General features: G+C 44.8%; 3 protein-coding genes across 23 annotated transcripts in view; 1 reads left to right on the top strand and 2 right to left on the bottom strand.

Moving 5' to 3' along the window:
• Positions 1 to 1,993: 1,993 nt before the first annotated feature.
• cdkn2aip (CDKN2A interacting protein) lies at positions 1,994 to 5,882 on the bottom strand. Of its 5 annotated transcripts, none has more exons than XM_020109305.2 (5): positions 5,692 to 5,882; positions 5,307 to 5,403; positions 4,738 to 5,006; positions 4,518 to 4,642; positions 1,994 to 3,909 (listed from the first exon to the last, which is right to left on the bottom strand). In XM_020109305.2, exons 3-5 carry the CDS (start codon positions 4,983 to 4,985, stop codon positions 3,317 to 3,319), a joined length of 966 nt encoding a protein of 321 aa, XP_019964864.1. In that variant the 5' UTR covers positions 4,986 to 5,006; positions 5,307 to 5,403; positions 5,692 to 5,882; the 3' UTR covers positions 1,994 to 3,316. The 5 variants fall into 5 exon arrangements, with proteins under 5 accessions (XP_019964864.1, XP_019964863.1, XP_019964866.1 ...); XM_020109304.2 differs by having other exon boundaries at positions 5,307 to 5,348; positions 5,692 to 5,831; XM_020109307.2 differs by having other exon boundaries at positions 4,738 to 4,987; positions 5,307 to 5,348; positions 5,692 to 5,831.
• A 142-nt stretch (positions 5,883 to 6,024) lies between these two features.
• On the top strand, positions 6,025 to 18,470 carry tubgcp4 (tubulin gamma complex component 4). 2 transcript variants are annotated; one of them, XM_069528493.1, is made up of 18 exons: positions 6,025 to 6,165; positions 7,992 to 8,120; positions 8,380 to 8,502; positions 8,580 to 8,633; positions 8,713 to 8,769; positions 9,001 to 9,080; positions 9,418 to 9,619; positions 9,706 to 9,871; positions 9,951 to 10,075; positions 10,168 to 10,218; positions 10,287 to 10,392; positions 10,769 to 10,861; positions 11,261 to 11,405; positions 11,490 to 11,667; positions 16,542 to 16,676; positions 16,745 to 16,861; positions 17,492 to 17,631; positions 18,334 to 18,470. In XM_069528493.1, exons 1-18 carry the CDS (start codon positions 6,088 to 6,090, stop codon positions 18,338 to 18,340), a joined length of 1,986 nt encoding a protein of 661 aa, XP_069384594.1. In that variant the 5' UTR covers positions 6,025 to 6,087; the 3' UTR covers positions 18,341 to 18,470. The 2 variants fall into 2 exon arrangements, with proteins under 2 accessions (XP_069384594.1, XP_069384590.1); XM_069528489.1 differs by having other exon boundaries at positions 10,769 to 10,876.
• The window catches only part of tp53bp1 (tumor protein p53 binding protein, 1), a 17,584-nt gene continuing 17,290 nt past the window's right edge, over positions 18,460 to 18,753 (bottom strand). For all 16 annotated transcript variants that reach the window (XM_069528302.1, XM_069528312.1, XM_069528287.1 and 13 more), the window contains one exon: positions 18,460 to 18,748. In XM_069528302.1, the coding sequence (XP_069384403.1) occupies positions 18,564 to 18,748 (185 nt within the window). In that variant the 3' untranslated portion in view covers positions 18,460 to 18,563. The remainder of the gene's footprint in view (positions 18,749 to 18,753) is intronic.

The following is an 18,753-nucleotide window of genomic DNA, read 5'->3' as shown; positions in this document are numbered from 1 at the left end:
GGAGGGGAAGTAAGTGAGGATGTGGGTGAGGAAGTATGAGGGTTTTTCTGATTTCGTTTTTTTGTGGAAACTTCAAATCTGGATGCACAGAGTCAGAAAATCTCTCTTCATGAAACTCTGGACGGCCGTCGCTGTCAGACTAATAGATCTGTTCATCTTAATTTGTCAGCAGCAATATTTCTCCAGACAGCGAGGACGTGTTATTGATTCTTCTGGGAATTACCCAGAGATACATTCACACAAAGAGACAGTTCCAACCTGCAGCAGAAATCAGGGTTTGTGAATGAGAATCAAAGGAGGCTGAGAGAGATGGATGAGACGGAGCAGGAGACAAATGAAGGACACGCCAGACGAGGCCGCAGGCTCGATGATGATTGACTACATCTGTTTTAATGGTCACGTGTCTGTTTATATTGGGAGAAGGGTTTAACCACCACAAGTAAAACATTCACTTCAGTCGAATTCAAAAGTAAAAGAATAAAAACGTTTTACTATTAAAAAGTCTCTGAGAGCAACAGACGTCTGTGGAGTTGGTAGATCCTTAATTTGTGCAGTACAGACTACTACTACTACTACTAATAATAATAGTAGTAGTAGTAGTAGTCGTTGTATTAATACATATATTAGAGTTTAAAGTTTCTTCTCTACTTTGTTTAATACTTTTCCTGCATTGTGAATATTTGAGATTATTGTTGATTATTCCAAATGACGTGAATAAAGAAAATAAAGGGTCAGGATTATTTTTCAAAGAAGGTTCAATAGATAGTGGGTCGGCTGTTTCCTCTCTGATCATACAAGTGATGAATAACACGATCACATGCTTTTCCTCAAAGAGACTTCTCACGTGTGAGACTCATAGACTGGACATGAAGAGGCTCACTGCTCTAAATGTAAGTTTCCTCTGAGGCGTTAAACTCAGACGCTGATGTGACGTGTCCACCTGCAGCCAGTTTATTTTCAGCCTGGTCTCAGATCAGATCTTGTGCTGAGCACTGAAGTGAGAAATCACAGAGCAGCCATGTGGATGAAGAGTCCGCTCGACTGATGAGGCTGAAGACGTCTGACTGATACAAACAAACAGGTTTTTAACTCCAGCTGTGTGGATCTGAACATCTGCAATGATGAGATTCTCTCTGTTCACTCACTTCAGCTGATGAAGGATTTTTTATTTAGGGTTCTGTGTTCGGCTCAGTTTTATTTACATTTGATTTATATTATCAGGACACACTCACTACAATGTGGACGACACCCAGTTATACTTGTAAATTCAAACCAGATCAGTTTCATCAATGAACTAAACACATAAAACCTGGACGACCTGTGATTTATTTTATTAAACTCAGATAAAACAGAGGTTTGAAAACCTCAGAGAAACATTATCTAATGATGAAGCTGCTCGAGATGACATCGTCCTTATCTTTGATCCTTAATTTGTCCTTTGATTCTTATTTAAAACAAATCTCTAGGACCGCCTTCTTTCACTTACGTAACATCTCATTCTCAAAAAGAGAGTGTTACTCTGCAGTTTGTCCAAAATGCTGCAGCACGTGTCCTGATGAGACAAACTGTGAATATGAGACAAATCAAATGTGATTGATGAACGACATGACGGCTCCCTGGTGTCTGGCTGCAGTATAAACCCTCCTCCTCCATGTTAGCAGATGGGACATGGACCAAAAAACCCTCAAAGTAGACGTTAAATAAAAGTTTGTCAAAGATGTTTCTGTCATTTCAGCTCGTTTCAGTTTTACTGAAGTGTTTCTGATCAGTTTGGTTTAATGAGTTATTTTTGATATAAAAACGAGATCAGCTGACACTGACTCAGGATTGGTCGAGAGCATGTATGGGCGGAACCGCGATACTGCAGCTCCACTCCATGATCATCACTGCATAGACTTCAATCACCACAAGGTGGCAGTGTTTTGTTCTGGGCAGTAAGAGGAAGTGGCGATGCATCATCTTTTATTTACAGTTTATTATAGAAACCAAAACCTTTGTTTAAATTATGTTTATTTAAAAAACATATAGAAACAGGAGCACTGGTGTAAACGTACAGAAACAGTGTCGATACTTCACACTTCAATAAAACCAGGACAGGAAATAAAGAAAAACTAATCACAGCAGCACTTTATCTCCACACGCATCACGACCGTCCACGCTGGATTCCACTGTGATGTTCCAAACAAACCACATTATCTTCAACCTAGTCTGGGTTTTCTTTTACAAATCATAGATGAGTTTAAATAAAAGCACACGTATGATGGGACCTGTAGTTAACCAAGTTTTAGAGAACATGACAGCAGAAACTAATCTTAAAGAATGTGTAGCGTGACAGAAACTGTGTGGAAATGTTTTTAACAAGCTGATTAAATCTCAACTCCTTGAAATCAAGAACTAATTACACCAACCACCTTTATTTCAACTTCTGATCTTTATCCTCACAGTCCAGTTCTGCTCTAAAGAAAATAAAGTGCAAGTCATGAAGAGTAAAAATGCAACTTCAACCTGTTTCAAGAGACAACCCTAAAATTCAAGGGTTAATGGGAACAATTACAAACATAATGATATCCACCATCCAACTTTCAGTCTAAGAAAGTAAAATATTAAAATGAAGTTGGTTTGTTATTCCTCTCTGCTGGTACGAACTCTAAAGTCAAAACTGTAAAAGATAAAGTTATTTGTTAACTTTTGGTTCCTCTGTGAGTGAACGGAGGAAATCTGAACAAACTTATCAAACAGTTTGGAGATAAGAAAAAAGACCTCAGAACAAAACCAATAAGAACTGCAATGAACATAGGGAAAATATAGATGTATATATACATACAGTACACGTGCTACTTCTTATTCGAGGCACTGGCCAACACAGTTTCTGTCATTCTAGAAGCAGTAGAACAGAAATCATATCAATGTAATTCAACATGTTCTCCTGTCGGATGGAGCTGGAATTTCAAGCTGCCTTTATTCTACAGCAGAAACTTTGACTATTCAATGATGGCACACACTTTGTTACACAGCTTGATGTCAGGAAAACGTCACCAAACTGAAATAGGATGAAATGAAGTTAGTTCAGTGTAAGATTGTTGTTTTCTTTGCAGATTTAAAAGTTTTATTGGGGTTTGTCAAAGAATCTGAGTATTGATACGACAGTAAAGTGTGATCGTTAATGCTCTGTTACTTTAAGACTCTCTCTGTAACAGTCTGGTCCCGACACAGTCGTGGATTCCTTCAGTAGCTTCAGTAAATAAATGCCACTTGTTGATTCTCCACCTGGGATCACAGCAGACATCTGTCTCTCTCTCTCTCTCTCTCTCTCTCTCTATGAAGAAGCGTCGTCCAGCGGCTCGTCCTGAAACGGGTAGCTTAGAGCAGGAGGAAAGCCCTGACTCCGAGACTGTTCGTCAAACAACATCAAATCCTCCACATCTTTCCCCTTGTACCTCCGTCTGCAGATTTTTACTGTCACTTTTCGTCCCTGAAAGACTTTAAGAGCTTCTTTGGAAGCCATGGCCTTGGCAGCGGCCTCATCCCGCCCATATCCTGTGCCCATGTAGACAGACTGAGAGCGAATTTCACACACGTGGCCTTCCTTCTGTGTGCGACCTGCAGGGAGGCCTTCGATGTCCTTCAATGGCACAAACACGCATGTCAGGGTCTGTTTACATGACTCCACACAGCTTCGAAGGATTTCAAAATGGTCCAGGTTGGGACCGAATCCTCCCGCCGATACCAACTTCCATGCCACGGCCTTGTAGAGGCGGTTGAAGAAGGGCTGGTGCTCGGCTGGAGCATGTGGAGCAGGTCCTGCTTTCTGACTCACCGGCCACGCTGAGCTCGTCCTCCCTGCAATTCGACTGTCGAGCTCATTAGTCCCACATTTGGCTCTTTTCACGCAGCCGTCAGCGTCGCTCTCTGCAAATGATGTCACAACAGACAGTGGCACAAAGAAACAGCATCTAATGAGGAACTCCAGCGTCAGGAGTGGGTGTGAAAAGAAAAGAAAAACCAGAACACAATTGCACTGACACATGCAGCAGTGGAGAAGAGGCAACATGTCGGTGTTCGATAACAAGCCAGAGTTTGTCCCTCCCACCCTCAGCAGTCACAGCTCTTATAATTCAGAACATTTCCTGGAGCTGAAAAACGGATCGTGTGTCAATAATAAATTCAAGATGAACCTGGTATGAGACAGTGTGGATCTGGATCAGGGGGCTACTTTCTTTAACATTGTGTTATAGAACAATTTTAAACATTGATTAAAAAATGATTTTCATGTTTAGGGAACTGATGGTGTGTGTGGGTGTGTGTGTGTGTGTGTGTGTGTGTGTGTGATTTCTGGATTTAGTGAATTCAAATTAAGTTTTTTAGGGAGCATGCTGAGTGGTCCAACGTCTATGCCCTTCTGTATTTCCAACAAACTATAAAATATTGGAAACTTTGTCCATAAACCACACAGTTGATAGTTTGACATTTCATTTCCACCTGAACTATCTCTTTAACAATGATTAACAGTGTATTACCACTTGTGGTGCTTCTCTTTCCTTTGGCCATGGATTCATCTTTTGTCGTCCTGTGAACTGGAGGATCTTCGACAACAATCCCTTCACCCATCTCCTTGATCTTGTCCATCACGGCCAGCGGATAACTGAGGGATGAAAAGAACCAAAGGAAAGTCACTCTTTGTCTGAAGGGATCGATCGTCGCCTCCTGGAGTTGGATCATCCTGCTGTCGCTCCCTACCTGCAGCCGAGGAAAACGTGATTGGCCCAGACCATGGACAGAGAGAGCAGCCTGTCCAGACTGCTGCTGGGGACCCCCAGCTCCACTGTGGGGAAGGCCTCCATGTTTCTCAGGATGAATTCCCTCCGAGCGACCCACTGCTTGTTGCTCTCACAGTAAGTCCTGAGGGTTTCGACCCACTGGGCCAGCTCTGGGTTCTGACCCAGGTAGTCTGACACGACGTCCTCTCCGCTCCTCTCCCCCTCCATCCCTGCAACGACAAGCACCGGCTGTGGGAGCGCCGTACAAAATGATCCCAGATCAATCACTACAGGAAGAGAGGGATGAGTGTTTGTGTGTAAAAGTGTCTCTCTCTGTGTCTCTGTGTCTGAGTGTGTGTGTAGAGTTGTGTCTCTGTGTCTCTATGTAAAAGTGTGTGTCTCTGTGTCTGAGTGTGTGTGTAGAGTTGTGTCTCTGTGTCTCTATGTAAAAGTGTGTGTCTCTGTGTCTGAGTGTGTGTGTAGAGTTGTGTCTCTGTGTCTCTATGTAAAAGTGTGTGTCTCTGTGTCTGAGTGTGTCTCAATAATCACCTTCCTGTCCACCTGTCTTCAGTTGACTGTGGGTCAGTGTCACTGTGGAGAGAAGATTCTGTTCAAGTGTTTGAAACCCAGCAGCTGCTCCTGAAACCTACAGAACCCAGATGTGTTAGCCTGTTGTTAGCCTGCTGTTAGCCTGTTGTAGCCTGTTGTTAGCCTGTTGTTAGCCTGTTGTTAGCCTGCTGTGTTTGGGTTAACTAGTTGAGCTAACTCGTTTCCACAGAGACTTGAACTTTGACGGTGAGTTACAGTTAGCTGGTGAACATTAGCTCCACCAGAGACCGACTAACAACAACGACTCGAAGTGTCCGGCTTCACGAGACTCACATGCAGATATGACTCATGTGTCTGGATTCATAAGATTCATTAACCAACTCACCAGACTCTGATGCGATGTGTTGTTAGCTGTTAGCAGCTAGCGACTTGACCCGATGATGACGAAACACTGACTTTTTACCGAGGAACTACGTTTCCCAGAAGCCCCGTGCTCGCTACACGCTACAACCCGTTCTTTGCTTCATTGAACGTTCGATGCTAAAATATCTTAGAACCATGAAATAACAATAAATGAGTCTATTTGAGTGAATCTTCAAATTACAGTGAAAACCACACAGAGCAGTTTAATGCTAACACTTCGCCGCCAGCCTGCGCATCTACATCCCGTGGTGCTTTGCGTGGTGACGTATGTCTCCTGCGACAGCTCTGGCGGCAGTTTGTTTTGGTTCGTGGATGAACTCAGATGATTTTTATTTGATTTGAAATCAACGGAATCCAAATGATTCACGAGCTGCTGATGGCGCTCAGCGGATATCCGGGAGATATTCTCACCTGGAGCAAAGGGACAGGGTTACAGGTACACGAGTTCAAGTCCACAAGTCACTGTGGGTTCTGCACCATGGAGCTCTATCTTTATATTTATCTTTATATTTATCTGGAGCTCTGTCTTTATATTTATCTACATCTTTATGTTTATCTCTATCTTTATATTTATCTGGAGCTCTGTCTTTATCTTTATCTTTATATTTATCTGGAGCTCTGTCTTTATCTTTATCTATAGCTCTGTCTTTATGTTTATCTCTATCTTTATGTTTATCTCTGTCTTTATGTTTATCTCTATCTTTATGTTTATCTCTATCTTTATGTTTATCTGGAGCTCTGTCTTTATGTTTATCTATAGCTCTGTCTTTATCTTTATCTATAGCTCTGTCTTTATGTTTATCTCTATCTTTATGTTTATCTCTGTCTTTATGTTTATCTCTATCTTTATGTTTATCTCTATCTTTATGTTTATCTGGAGCTCTGTCTTTATGTTTATCTACGTCTTTATGTTTATCTCTGTCTTTATGTTTATCTCTGTCTTTATATTTATCTGGAGCTCTGTCTTTATATTTATCTCTATCTTTATGTTTATCTCTGTCTTTATGTTTATTTATAGCTCTATCTTTATATATATCTATCTCTCTCTATTTATATTTATCTCTATCTTTATATTTATCTACGTCTTTATCTTTATATTTATCTCTATCTTTATATATATCTACATCTCTATCTTTATATTTATCTACATCTCTATCTTTATATTTATCTACGTCTTTATCTTTATATTTATCTACATCTCTATCTTTATATTTATCTACGTCTTTATCTTTATATTTATCTCTATCTTTATATATATCTACATCTCTATCTTTATATTTATCTACATCTCTATCTTTATATTTATCTCTCTATATCTTTATCTGTCTTAATTGTCTACACATTATAAATATTTTTTCCTTTTTAAAATGTTGAGGTAGCAGCTGAACAAAGTTCAAATCCAGTAACAACGACTGATATTCGAGTTTAGAATATAATACAAACTAAATAAAGACAGCTCCAGAATAAAAACTACCTTTTTATTAAAATATCGGTTGATAATGTATAATTCAGTATTATGTAGTTTAATACAGAAATTATTTTTGAAGTTGTGTTTGTATTTTGTCACAGTGACAAATATTTCTATGATTGTGTTTCAGTAGTTTTACTTGTTACCTAAAAAACTGTAGATGTGTATTTGTCCTTATTTACTGCGTCAGAATAACACTGGCTGTCTGAAAATAAGGAAACATTGAGAATTATATTTGGTGAATGTCAGAACTAGTAACTAACGTCATTACACTTGTTAGAGGCTCGGACTGATCGTATCAACACAGTCTTAAAGTAGACTGAGAGAAATGTAATGCAACATTCACCACAGACCTCAAATACTGTAACTCGTCCTATTTACAAGGTGGAAACATATCTTATCACCTCCAAGCTTCTGATGTCATACAGAGAATTACTATTCCACACATCTTAAACTGTAATTTCAGAATTTAATTGAAATAAAAGACCACAGGCTTGACTGTCTTTATCCTACATTTACAGATATTTAAAGTTCTGGATAATTGAAGCTTTCGAAAAAGGTGTTTTAGTCAAATCAATCAACGGAGCCCCTCCCTCGGTTTCTTTGTGGTAGAATTAGTTCTGTGCCTAAACTGAACGATCAGTCATTTCCGGATGATTGGAGGCGTCACGTTCGTCTAGAAATAAAATTACAGGTGCCAAAAAGGCTCCACAGGATTGAACATACAGAGCCACACCCACATTAAGTGCATCATGACTAATGACAAACTTGAAGCACATTGTTTTTCCCCACAGGTTTCTCAGGACCTGCCCTTCCTCCATCCCAGTGAGACCGCTGTCCTCAACCGGCTCTGTAAACTGGGCACCGACTGTATTCGACTTAAAGAGTTCATAGAACAACACACTGACCATGTTCATCTACAAGTGAGTCCCCGTCATTCATGACAACATTAGTTCTGCACATTTCGGTTGTGAACTCTAAGATGAATTAAAGATTGGTGTCTGTACTAGTTTAGGCTAAATCTGAAATACAGTTCCTGACCCTTCTCTCTTAATAAACATTTGTTCATTGGATTATTTTTCACACATTGCATCTAAGAAAAACCCTTCAGATGATTTTGAAGCTTCTGATGTTTAGATCAACGAATAAAAAGTTCCGATCACGTGTCCGTTTCTTCTGTAGGAGCATCACACAAACCAGCCGAGCCAGACTGGACTTCACGGGAGTTACTTGTGGGCTTTCTGCGCCGGACTGGACTCGATGCTGCGGCCGTACAGACAGACGCTGCTGGACCTTGAACAAGAGGTAAAATGATGACAACGTGGTGAATGACTACTAGAGCATGTGAGAGGATGCTCATTCAACTTGAGTGTGTGTTTCAGTTCCTTGGAGATCCACATCTCACAATATCCCACGTGAATTATAAGCTTCATCAGGTAAAGCATCAGTTAAAACACTGACGTTTTCAGTCTCAGCTCAGTCTTTCTGTTTTTGTTAACAACTTTTCTCTCCAAGTTCCAGCTGCTGTTTCCCTCTGTGGTGGTGGTGGTAGAGACGATCCGATCTCAGAAGGTAAGGAAATGTAAACTACTGCTCAAACACATGAAGTTCACACAATCACAGGTTACTGCAGAAATTCATCCTGAACCTTCTCCCACGACCGGATGAAGAGTTGTTTTCTGTGGATCCAGTGAAGACGCGACTCGAAAAACAGATTTACTCATTTCACCGTAATAATATTATGATAATACAGTCACAGCTGTATGAAACAACTAATGTGTGTGTGTGTGTGCGTTGATTTAGATCCATGGCTGTCAGATCCTGGAGACGGTGTACAAGCACAGCTGTGGGGGACTTCCTCCTGTTCGCATGGCCTTAGAAAAGTGGGTCAGCTCCAGAGCTGTGATGTTTTACTGATACAGAATCAAATGATTCCATATTATGAGATGTTTGTTCATCTATATCACTGTGACTCCTCCCTCCCTGCACATGAGGTGATGGGACAACCTGAAACTCACCACTCAGCTCTGTTGACAAATGAAACCAAAGTATGTGAATAATTCCTGGAAAACTGTAGTAATGTTTCTACTACAAGAAATAAAACTTCCTACCTGTAGTTACAGTAACTGAAGCTCGTAGTTAAACTTCAGCTGCACTGTAATCACACAATGGTACCAAAACATTTTGGGTTCTTTGTGTTATGTTTGAAACATGGTGCAGGATTCTTGCTGTGTGCCACGGTGTGATGTACAAGCAGCTCGCAGCCTGGATGTTACACGGATTTCTACTGGACCAAAGTGAGGAGTTCTTCGTGAAGCGGGGGCCCAGCGCTGGAGGAGCTGCTGCCAACCAGGAGGAGGAGGAGGAAGACCTGGGACTGGGAGGCTTGAGCGGGAAACAGCTGAGGGAACTACAGGACCTGGTGAGAGCTGCGGTCGAGCACATCAGACACAGGACGAGAGCCCCGGGCACGTATCTAACCAGAGTGTTGGTCCTCCTGTTGTGCAGAGGCTGATAGAGGAGGAGAACATGCTGGCTCCATCTCTGCAGCAGTTCTCTCTGAGAACAGAGATGCTGCCGTCATACATTCCGATCAGAGTCGCTGAGAAGATCCTCTTTGTGGGAGAATCCGTCCAGATGTTTGAAAACCACAACCACAGCCCTTCTAGAGCTGGTAGCTTCTCGCTGAAAATCTACGTGTCATAGTTTGATGGTGTGACTCAAACGATAGAAACGTTTCTTGTTTGTTTCAGGCTCCATACTGAAGCGCCAGGAGGACATGTTTGCTGCTGAGCTGCACAAACTCAAACAGCAGCCTCTGTTCAGCCTGGTGGATTTTGAGAATCTGATTGATCGCATCAGGAGCACGGTGGCCGAGGTGAGCTCATGTGGCGCTGCGCTCTTTTCCTCTAAAATCAAAATGCCACGAAAGTGACAAAATGAAAACCTCACAATCTGACCGACTTGCAGCACCTGTGGACTCTGATGGTGGAGGAGTCGGGTCTGCTCGAACAGCTCAAGGTTTGTTTTCATCTCTCACTTCTGGATCATGAATCACATCATCAGTGCTGACGTTTGTTTTCTTCCAGATCATTAAAGATTTCTACTTGCTGGGTCGTGGGGAGCTCTACCAGGTTTTTATCGACCTCGCGCAGCACATGCTGAAGACGCCTCCAACAGCCGTCACTGAGCACGGTGAATATTCATCCTCCTGACTTCACTTACTTCACTTGTTTGTACATTTAGTGTCAAAATATCCAATTAATTCCTGCTCACATCTCGGCTCTGACAAAAAAGAGGCAATAAACAACAATAAACCCTGAACTACAGTTGAGGAAACATCTTCAGCTACAAACACACACAAGTGAACAGAGCAACACGGAGGACGGACGCTCTTTGTGACTTTCTTAAAATCAGCTTCTCGTCAGTGATGTTAGTAAATGAGCTAAATGTAAGTTTGGTTTATTAGAAAGGGATATTTCCCCTGTCCTCTGTGCTACCTGCAGCTTCAAGGAGGCTTTTTCTTGTTCTATGTAAAAATGTATAGATTTTTGTTTTCATGTGATTACAGATGTCAACGTGGCGTTTCGACAGGCGGCTCATAAGGTTCTGCTGGACGACGACAACCTTCTGCCTCTGCTGCACCTCACTGTGGACTATCAGGGTAAAGACAGCAAAGGTCAGACTCAACAGCTCCGTGAGGAGGAAACACACGATGACGTGTCCACACAAATATTAAACAGGAAGCCGTTTTATATGAGTTTCCATTTTGTTTGGTGTTTAGCGCCATCCAGTGGCTTGATCATCTGTGACTGAAGAGAAAAAACAAGTTGTTGATCAGATCAAATATGATTATCAGTTAGACCTAAATCCAACCGGCCCCTGAATTGAAAATCATAATTATGTCATATGTTCATATTTAATAATGATGATTAATGACGATATATTTCGTGTGGAGGATTTGTACACACACATTATTCTTTTTATTCATTCACTGTTGTAAGAGCTTCTCTGTCAAAATGTCACATCCCATGGTTTTGATGTTTTATATTTTTATTAACAGACGGGTCAGGCCCCAGAGACGGAGCCACTCCCCCACAGGACACCTCCCCTCGCGAGGTTCCTCCCTCAGGCTGGGCGGCTCTCGGCCTCATCTACAAGGTCCAGTGGCCGCTGCACATCCTCTTCACGCCGGCTGTGTTGGAGAAGTATGACCATGTTCTCATGGTTTTCATTTTCTCGTGTGTTCGAGTGCAGCTGACGAGCCACTTGTTCTTCTTGTGTGTGCTCAGGTACAACGTCGTGTTCAGGTACCTGCTGAGCGTGCGGCGGGTGCAGCTGCAGCTGCAGCACTGCTGGGCTCTGCAGATGCAGAGGAAGCACCTCAAGTCCAGTCAGACCGATTCTGTCAGATGGAGGCTACGCAACCACATGGCCTTCTTGATTGACAACCTGCAGCACTACTTACAGGTAAAGAGCGAGAACACGGGAACTACACACAGACACGAGGAGAACACGGGAACTACACACAGACACGAGGGGAACACGGGAACTACACACAGACACGAGGGGAACACGGGAACTACACACAGACACGAGGAGAACACGGGAACTACACACAGACACGAGGAGAACACGGGAACTACACACAGACACGAGGGGAACACGGGAACTACACACAGACACGAGGAGAACACGGGAACTACACACAGACACGAGGGGAACACGGGAACTACACACAGACACGAGGAGAACACGGGAACTACACACAGACACGAGGGGAACACGGGAACTACACACAGACACGAGGAGAACACGGGAACTACACACAGACACGAGGAGAACACGGGAACTACACACAGAACATTTGAACTACACACAGACACGAGGAGAACACGGGAACTACACACAGACACGAGGAGAACACGGGAACTACACACAGACACGAGGGGAACACGTGAACTACACACAGACACGAGGAGAACACGGGAACTACACACAGACACGAGGAGAACACGTAAACTACACACAGAACACTTGAACTACACACAGACACGAGGAGAACACGTGAACTACACACAGACATGAGGAGAACACGGGAACTACACACAGAACACTTGAACTACACACAGACACGAGGAGAACACGGGAACTACACACAGACACGAGGGGAACACGTGAACTACACACAGACACGAGGAGAACACGGGAACTACACACAGACACGAGGAGAACACGTAAACTACACACAGAACACTTGAACTACACACAGACACGAGGAGAACACGTGAACTACACACAGAACACTTGAACTACACACAGACACGAGGAGAACACGGGAACTACACACAGACACGAGGAGAACACGGGAACTACACACAGACACGAGGGGAACACGTGAACTACACACAGACACGAGGAGAACACGGGAACTACACACAGACACGAGGAGAACACGTGAACTACACACAGACACGAGGAGAACACGAGAACTACACACAGAACACTTGAACTACACACAGACACGAGGAGAACACGGGAACTACACACAGACACGAGGAGAACACGTAAACTACACACAGAACACTTGAACTACACACAGACACGAGGAGAACACGGGAACTACACACAGACACGAGGAGAACACGGGAACTACACACAGACACGAGGAGAACACGGGAACTACACACAGACACGAGGAGAACACGGGAACTACACACAGACACGAGGAGAACACGGGAACTACACACAGACACGAGGGGAACACGTGAACTACACACAGACACGAGGAGAACACGGGAACTACACACAGACACGAGGAGAACACGTGAACTACACACAGAACACTTGAACCACACACAGACACGAGGAGAACACGGGAACTACACACAGAACACTTGAACCACACACAGACACGAGGAGAACACAGGAACTACACACAGAACACTTGAACCACACACAGACACGAGGAGAACACGGGAACTACACACAGACACGAGGAGAACACGGGAACTACACACAGACACGAGGAGAACACGGGAACTACACACAGACACGAGGAGAACACGTGAACTACACACAGACACGAGGAGAACACGGGAACTACACACAGAACACTTGAACTACACACAGACACGAGGAGAACACGGGAACTACACACAGACACGAGGAGAACACGGGAACTACACACAGAACACTTGAACTACACACAGACACGAGGAGAACACGGGAACTACACACAGACACGAGGAGAACACGGGAACTACACACAGACACGAGGAGAACACGGGAACTACACACAGACACGAGGGGAACACTTGAACTACACACAGACACGAGGAGAACACGGGAACTACACACAGACACGAGGAGAACACGTAAACTACACACAGAACACTTGAACCACACACAGACACGAGAAGAACACGGGAACTACACACAGACACGAGGAGAACACGGGAACTACACACAGAACACTTGAACCACACACAGACACGAGGGGAACACGTGAACTACACACAGACACGAGGAGAACACGGGAACTACACACAGACACGAGGAGAACACGTGAACTACACACAGACACGAGGAGAACACGGGAACTACACACAGACACGAGGAGAACACGGGAACTACACACAGAACACTTGAACTACACACAGACACGAGGAGAACACGGGAACTACACACAGACACGAGGAGAACACGTGAACTACACACAGACACGAGGAGAACACGAGAACTACACACAGAACACTTGAACTACACACAGACACGAGGAGAACACGGGAACTACACACAGACACGAGGAGAACACGTAAACTACACACAGAACACTTGAACTACACACAGACACGAGGAGAACACGGGAACTACACACAGACACGAGGAGAACACGGGAACTACACACAGACACGAGGAGAACACGGGAACTACACACAGACACGAGGAGAACACGGGAACTACACACAGACACGAGGGGAACACGTGAACTACACACAGACACGAGGAGAACACGGGAACTACACACAGACACGAGGAGAACACGTGAACTACACACAGAACACTTGAACCACACACAGACACGAGGAGAACACGGGAACTACACACAGAACACTTGAACCACACACAGACACGAGGAGAACACGGGAACTACACACAGAACACTTGAACCACACACAGACACGAGGAGAACACGGGAACTACACACAGACACGAGGAGAACACGGGAACTACACACAGACACGAGGAGAACACGGGAACTACACACAGACACGAGGAGAACACGTGAACTACACACAGACACGAGGAGAACACGGGAACTACACACAGAACACTTGAACTACACACAGACACGAGGAGAACACGGGAACTACACACAGACACGAGGAGAACACGTAAACTACACACAGAACACTTGAACTACACACAGACACGAGGAGAACACGGGAACTACACACAGACACGAGGAGAACACGGGAACTACACACAGACACGAGGAGAACACGGGAACTACACACAGACACGAGGGGAACACTTGAACTACACACAGACACGAGGAGAACACGGGAACTACACACAGACACGAGGAGAACACGTAAACTACACACAGAACACTTGAACCACACACAGACACGAGAAGAACACGGGAACTACACACAGACACGAGGAGAACACGGGAACTACACACAGAACACTTGAACCACACACAGACACGAGGGGAACACGTGAACTACACACAGACACGAGGAGAACACGGGAACTACACACAGACACGAGGAGAACACGTGAACTACACACAGACACGAGGAGAACACGGGAACTACACACAGACACGAGGAGAACACGGGAACTACACACAGAACACTTGAACTACACACAGACACGAGGAGAACACGGGAACTACACACAGACACGAGGAGAACACGGGAACTACACACAGACACGAGGAGAACACGTAAACTACACACAGAACACTTGAACTACACACAGACACGAGGAGAACACGTGAACTACACACAGACACGAGGAGAACACGGGAACTACACACAGACACAAGGAGAACACGGGAACTACACACAGACACGAGGGGAACACGTGAACTACACACAGACACAAGGAGAACACGGGAACTACACACAGACACAAGGAGAACACGGGAACTACACACAGACACGAGGGGAACACGTGAACTACACACAGACACGAGGAGAACACGGGAACTACACACAGACACAAGGAGAACACGGGAACTACACACAGACACGAGGGGAACACGTGAACTACACACAGAACACTTGAACCACACACAGACACGAGGAGAACACGTGAACTACACACAGAACACTTGAACTACACACAGACACGAGGAGAACACGGGAACTACACACAGACACGAGGAGAACACGGGAACTACACACAGACACGAGGAGAACACGGGAACTACACACAGACACGAGGAGAACACGTGAACTTAACACAGACACGAGGAGAACACGGGAACTACACACAGACACGAGGAGGACACGTAAACTACACACAGACACGAGGAGAACACGTGAACTACACACAGAACACTTGAACTACACACAGACACGAGGAGAACACGGGAACTACACACAGACACGAGGAGAACACGGGAACTACACACAGACACGAGGAGAACACGGGAACTACACACAGACACGAGGAGAACACGGGAACTACACACAGACACGAGGAGAACACGTGAACTACACACAGACACGAGGAGAACACGGGAACTACACACAGACACGAGGAGAACACGTGAACTACACACAGACACAAGGAGAACACGGGAACTACACACAGACACGAGGGGAACACGTGAACTACACACAGACACGAGGAGAACACGGGAACTACACACAGACACGAGGAGAACACGGGAACTACACACAGACACGAGGAGAACACGGGAACTACACACAGACACAAGGAGAACACGGGAACTACACACAGACACGAGGGGAACACGTGAACTACACACAGACACGAGGAGAACACGGGAACTACACACAGACACGAGGAGAACACGGGAACTACACACAGACACGAGGAGAACACGGGAACTACACACAGACACAAGGAGAACACGGGAACTACACACAGACACGAGGGGAACACGTGAACTACACACAGACACGAGGAGAACACGGGAACTACACACAGAACATTTGAACTACACACAGACACAAGGAGAACACGGGAACTACACACAGACACGAGGAGAACACGGGAACTACACACAGACACTACAGTTTCATGACTTATCCATGTCTTCAACATGTGAGTATCCGTGTTCTCCTGCCGTCCGTCTTCAGGTGGATGTTCTGGAGTCTCAGTTTTCTCAGCTGCTTCAGCAGATCAACTCCACCAGAGACTTCGAGAGCATCAGACTGGCCCACGACCATTTCCTCAGCAACCTTCTGGCCCAGTCCTTCATCCTCCTGAAGCCGGTACGTCACTGTGGGTTCAGCCCCGACAGTCGTCTTCATCTCACAAACTCTTGTCCTCTTGTCCTCAGGTGTTCCACTGTCTGAACGAGATCCTGGAGCTGTGTGATAACTTCTGTTCTCTGGTCAGTCCCACCGTGGCTCCTCTGGATGAGAGGGGGACCGCTCAGCTCGACCTCCTGGTCAAGGTACAACCTGTTCTTCACGATGTCTCACGATGTCTCACTGTGTCTCCATGATGTCTCACTATGTCTCACTGTTCTTCACGATGTCTCACTGTGTCTCACTGTTCTTCATGATGTCTCATGATGTCTCATGGTGTCCCACTGTTCTTCATGATGTCTCATGGTGTCTCACTGTTCTTCACGATGTCTCATGATGTCTCATGGTGTCCCACTGTTCTTCATGATGTCTCATGGTGTCTCACTGTTCTTCACGATGTCTCATGATGTCTCATGGTGTCCCACTGTTCTTCATGATGTCTCATGATGTCTCATGGTGTCTCACGATGTCTCACTGTTCTTCACGATGTCTCACTGTTCTTCATGATGTCTCATGGTGTCTCACTGTTCTTCACTATGTCTCACTGTTCTTCACGATGTCTCATGGTGTCTCACTGTTCTTCACGATGTCTCATGATGTCTCATGGTGTCTCACTGTTCTTCACGATGTCTCATGGTGTCTCACTGTTCTTCACGATGTCTCACTGTTCTTCACGATGTCTCATGGTGTCTCACTGTTCTTCATGGTGTCTCACGATGTCTCACTGTTCTTCATGTCTGTGTGAAGATGTTTAATTCTGCTCTGTGGAATTTCAGGGCTTCAGACGACAGTCGTCCTTATTATTTAAAATCCTGTCGAGTGTCACCAACCATCAGATCAAGTCTGACCTGGCCCAGCTGTTACTGCGACTGGATTACAACAAGTACTACACACAGGCAGGAGGCACACTGGGCAGGTAGGACACACAACACTACACAACATGTACTACACACTGGGCAGGTAGGACACACAACACTACACAACATGTACTACACACTGGGCAGGTAGGACACAAAACACCACTACACAACATGTACTACACACAGGTAGGAGGCACACTGGGCAGGTAGGACACACAACACTACACAACATGTACTACACACTGGGCAGGTAGGACACACAACACTACACAACATGTACTACACACTGGGCAGGTAGGACACACAACACTACACAACATGTACTACACACTGGGCAGGTAGGACACACAACACTACACAACAAGTACTACACACTGGGCAGGTAGGACACAAAACACCACTACACAACATGTACTACACACAGGTAGGACTAAACACTACACACAGGCTGTTTGGGGACCAGGCCACCAGGGGCGCTGCAGCAGATTCTGCTGAGTGGAATTCTACATTTTGAGAAGTTTCAGTATTTCATGAGTTGTATTAAATTCTGGTTCAAGGTTGATTCTTACATGTGGAGGATCCAGCCTGTAAACACCGAGTCCGTCACACGACAACAGAAAAGTACAGAAGCCTGGTTTCTTCAAACTAGAACATGACTCAGCACTTCAGACGTCTCAGTCAAGCTGCAGTTAAACTCTGAGAGTTTTTAAAAGACTTAATGTTGTGAAGCTTCTGAATCTTCCATGTTTTCTTTCCAGTGTTTGAGAAGAAGACGACAGAATGAGACGAATCCTCTACACGTTCATCTGTGGTTCAAATGATTCTGCTTCTTGTATAAAGTGTAAATACCAAAACTTCAAGCAGAGAAAATAAAGTGAAGTTGATTAAAATGAAACCAGAGTCACAGTTTATTATTATCCCATAAAAACACACAGGTTATATACAGCAGAGCATGCGACAGGACTCAGGACACTGAACACGGTCTGGATTATGGCGAGTAGTCGTGGCGATACTGAGGCTTGCTGTGGAAACCAAGGCGCTCGCCGCAGATCAGACTCTGAATGAGCCACTCCGTGGACACCAGTGGGACTTCCTGTGATGTCACACTTTTCTCCACCAATGGGGGACAGGCGTGGTCTGTCACCACAGCGTCGTACTTTCCAGCGGGAACATCTGCA

Source organism: Paralichthys olivaceus, chromosome 1 (assembly GCF_024713975.1).
Source record: "Paralichthys olivaceus isolate ysfri-2021 chromosome 1, ASM2471397v2, whole genome shotgun sequence".
NCBI lineage: Eukaryota > Metazoa > Chordata > Actinopteri > Pleuronectiformes > Paralichthyidae > Paralichthys > Paralichthys olivaceus.
The sequence above is the reverse complement of the archived record's forward strand: the minus strand, read 5'-3'. Positions and strand labels throughout refer to the sequence as shown.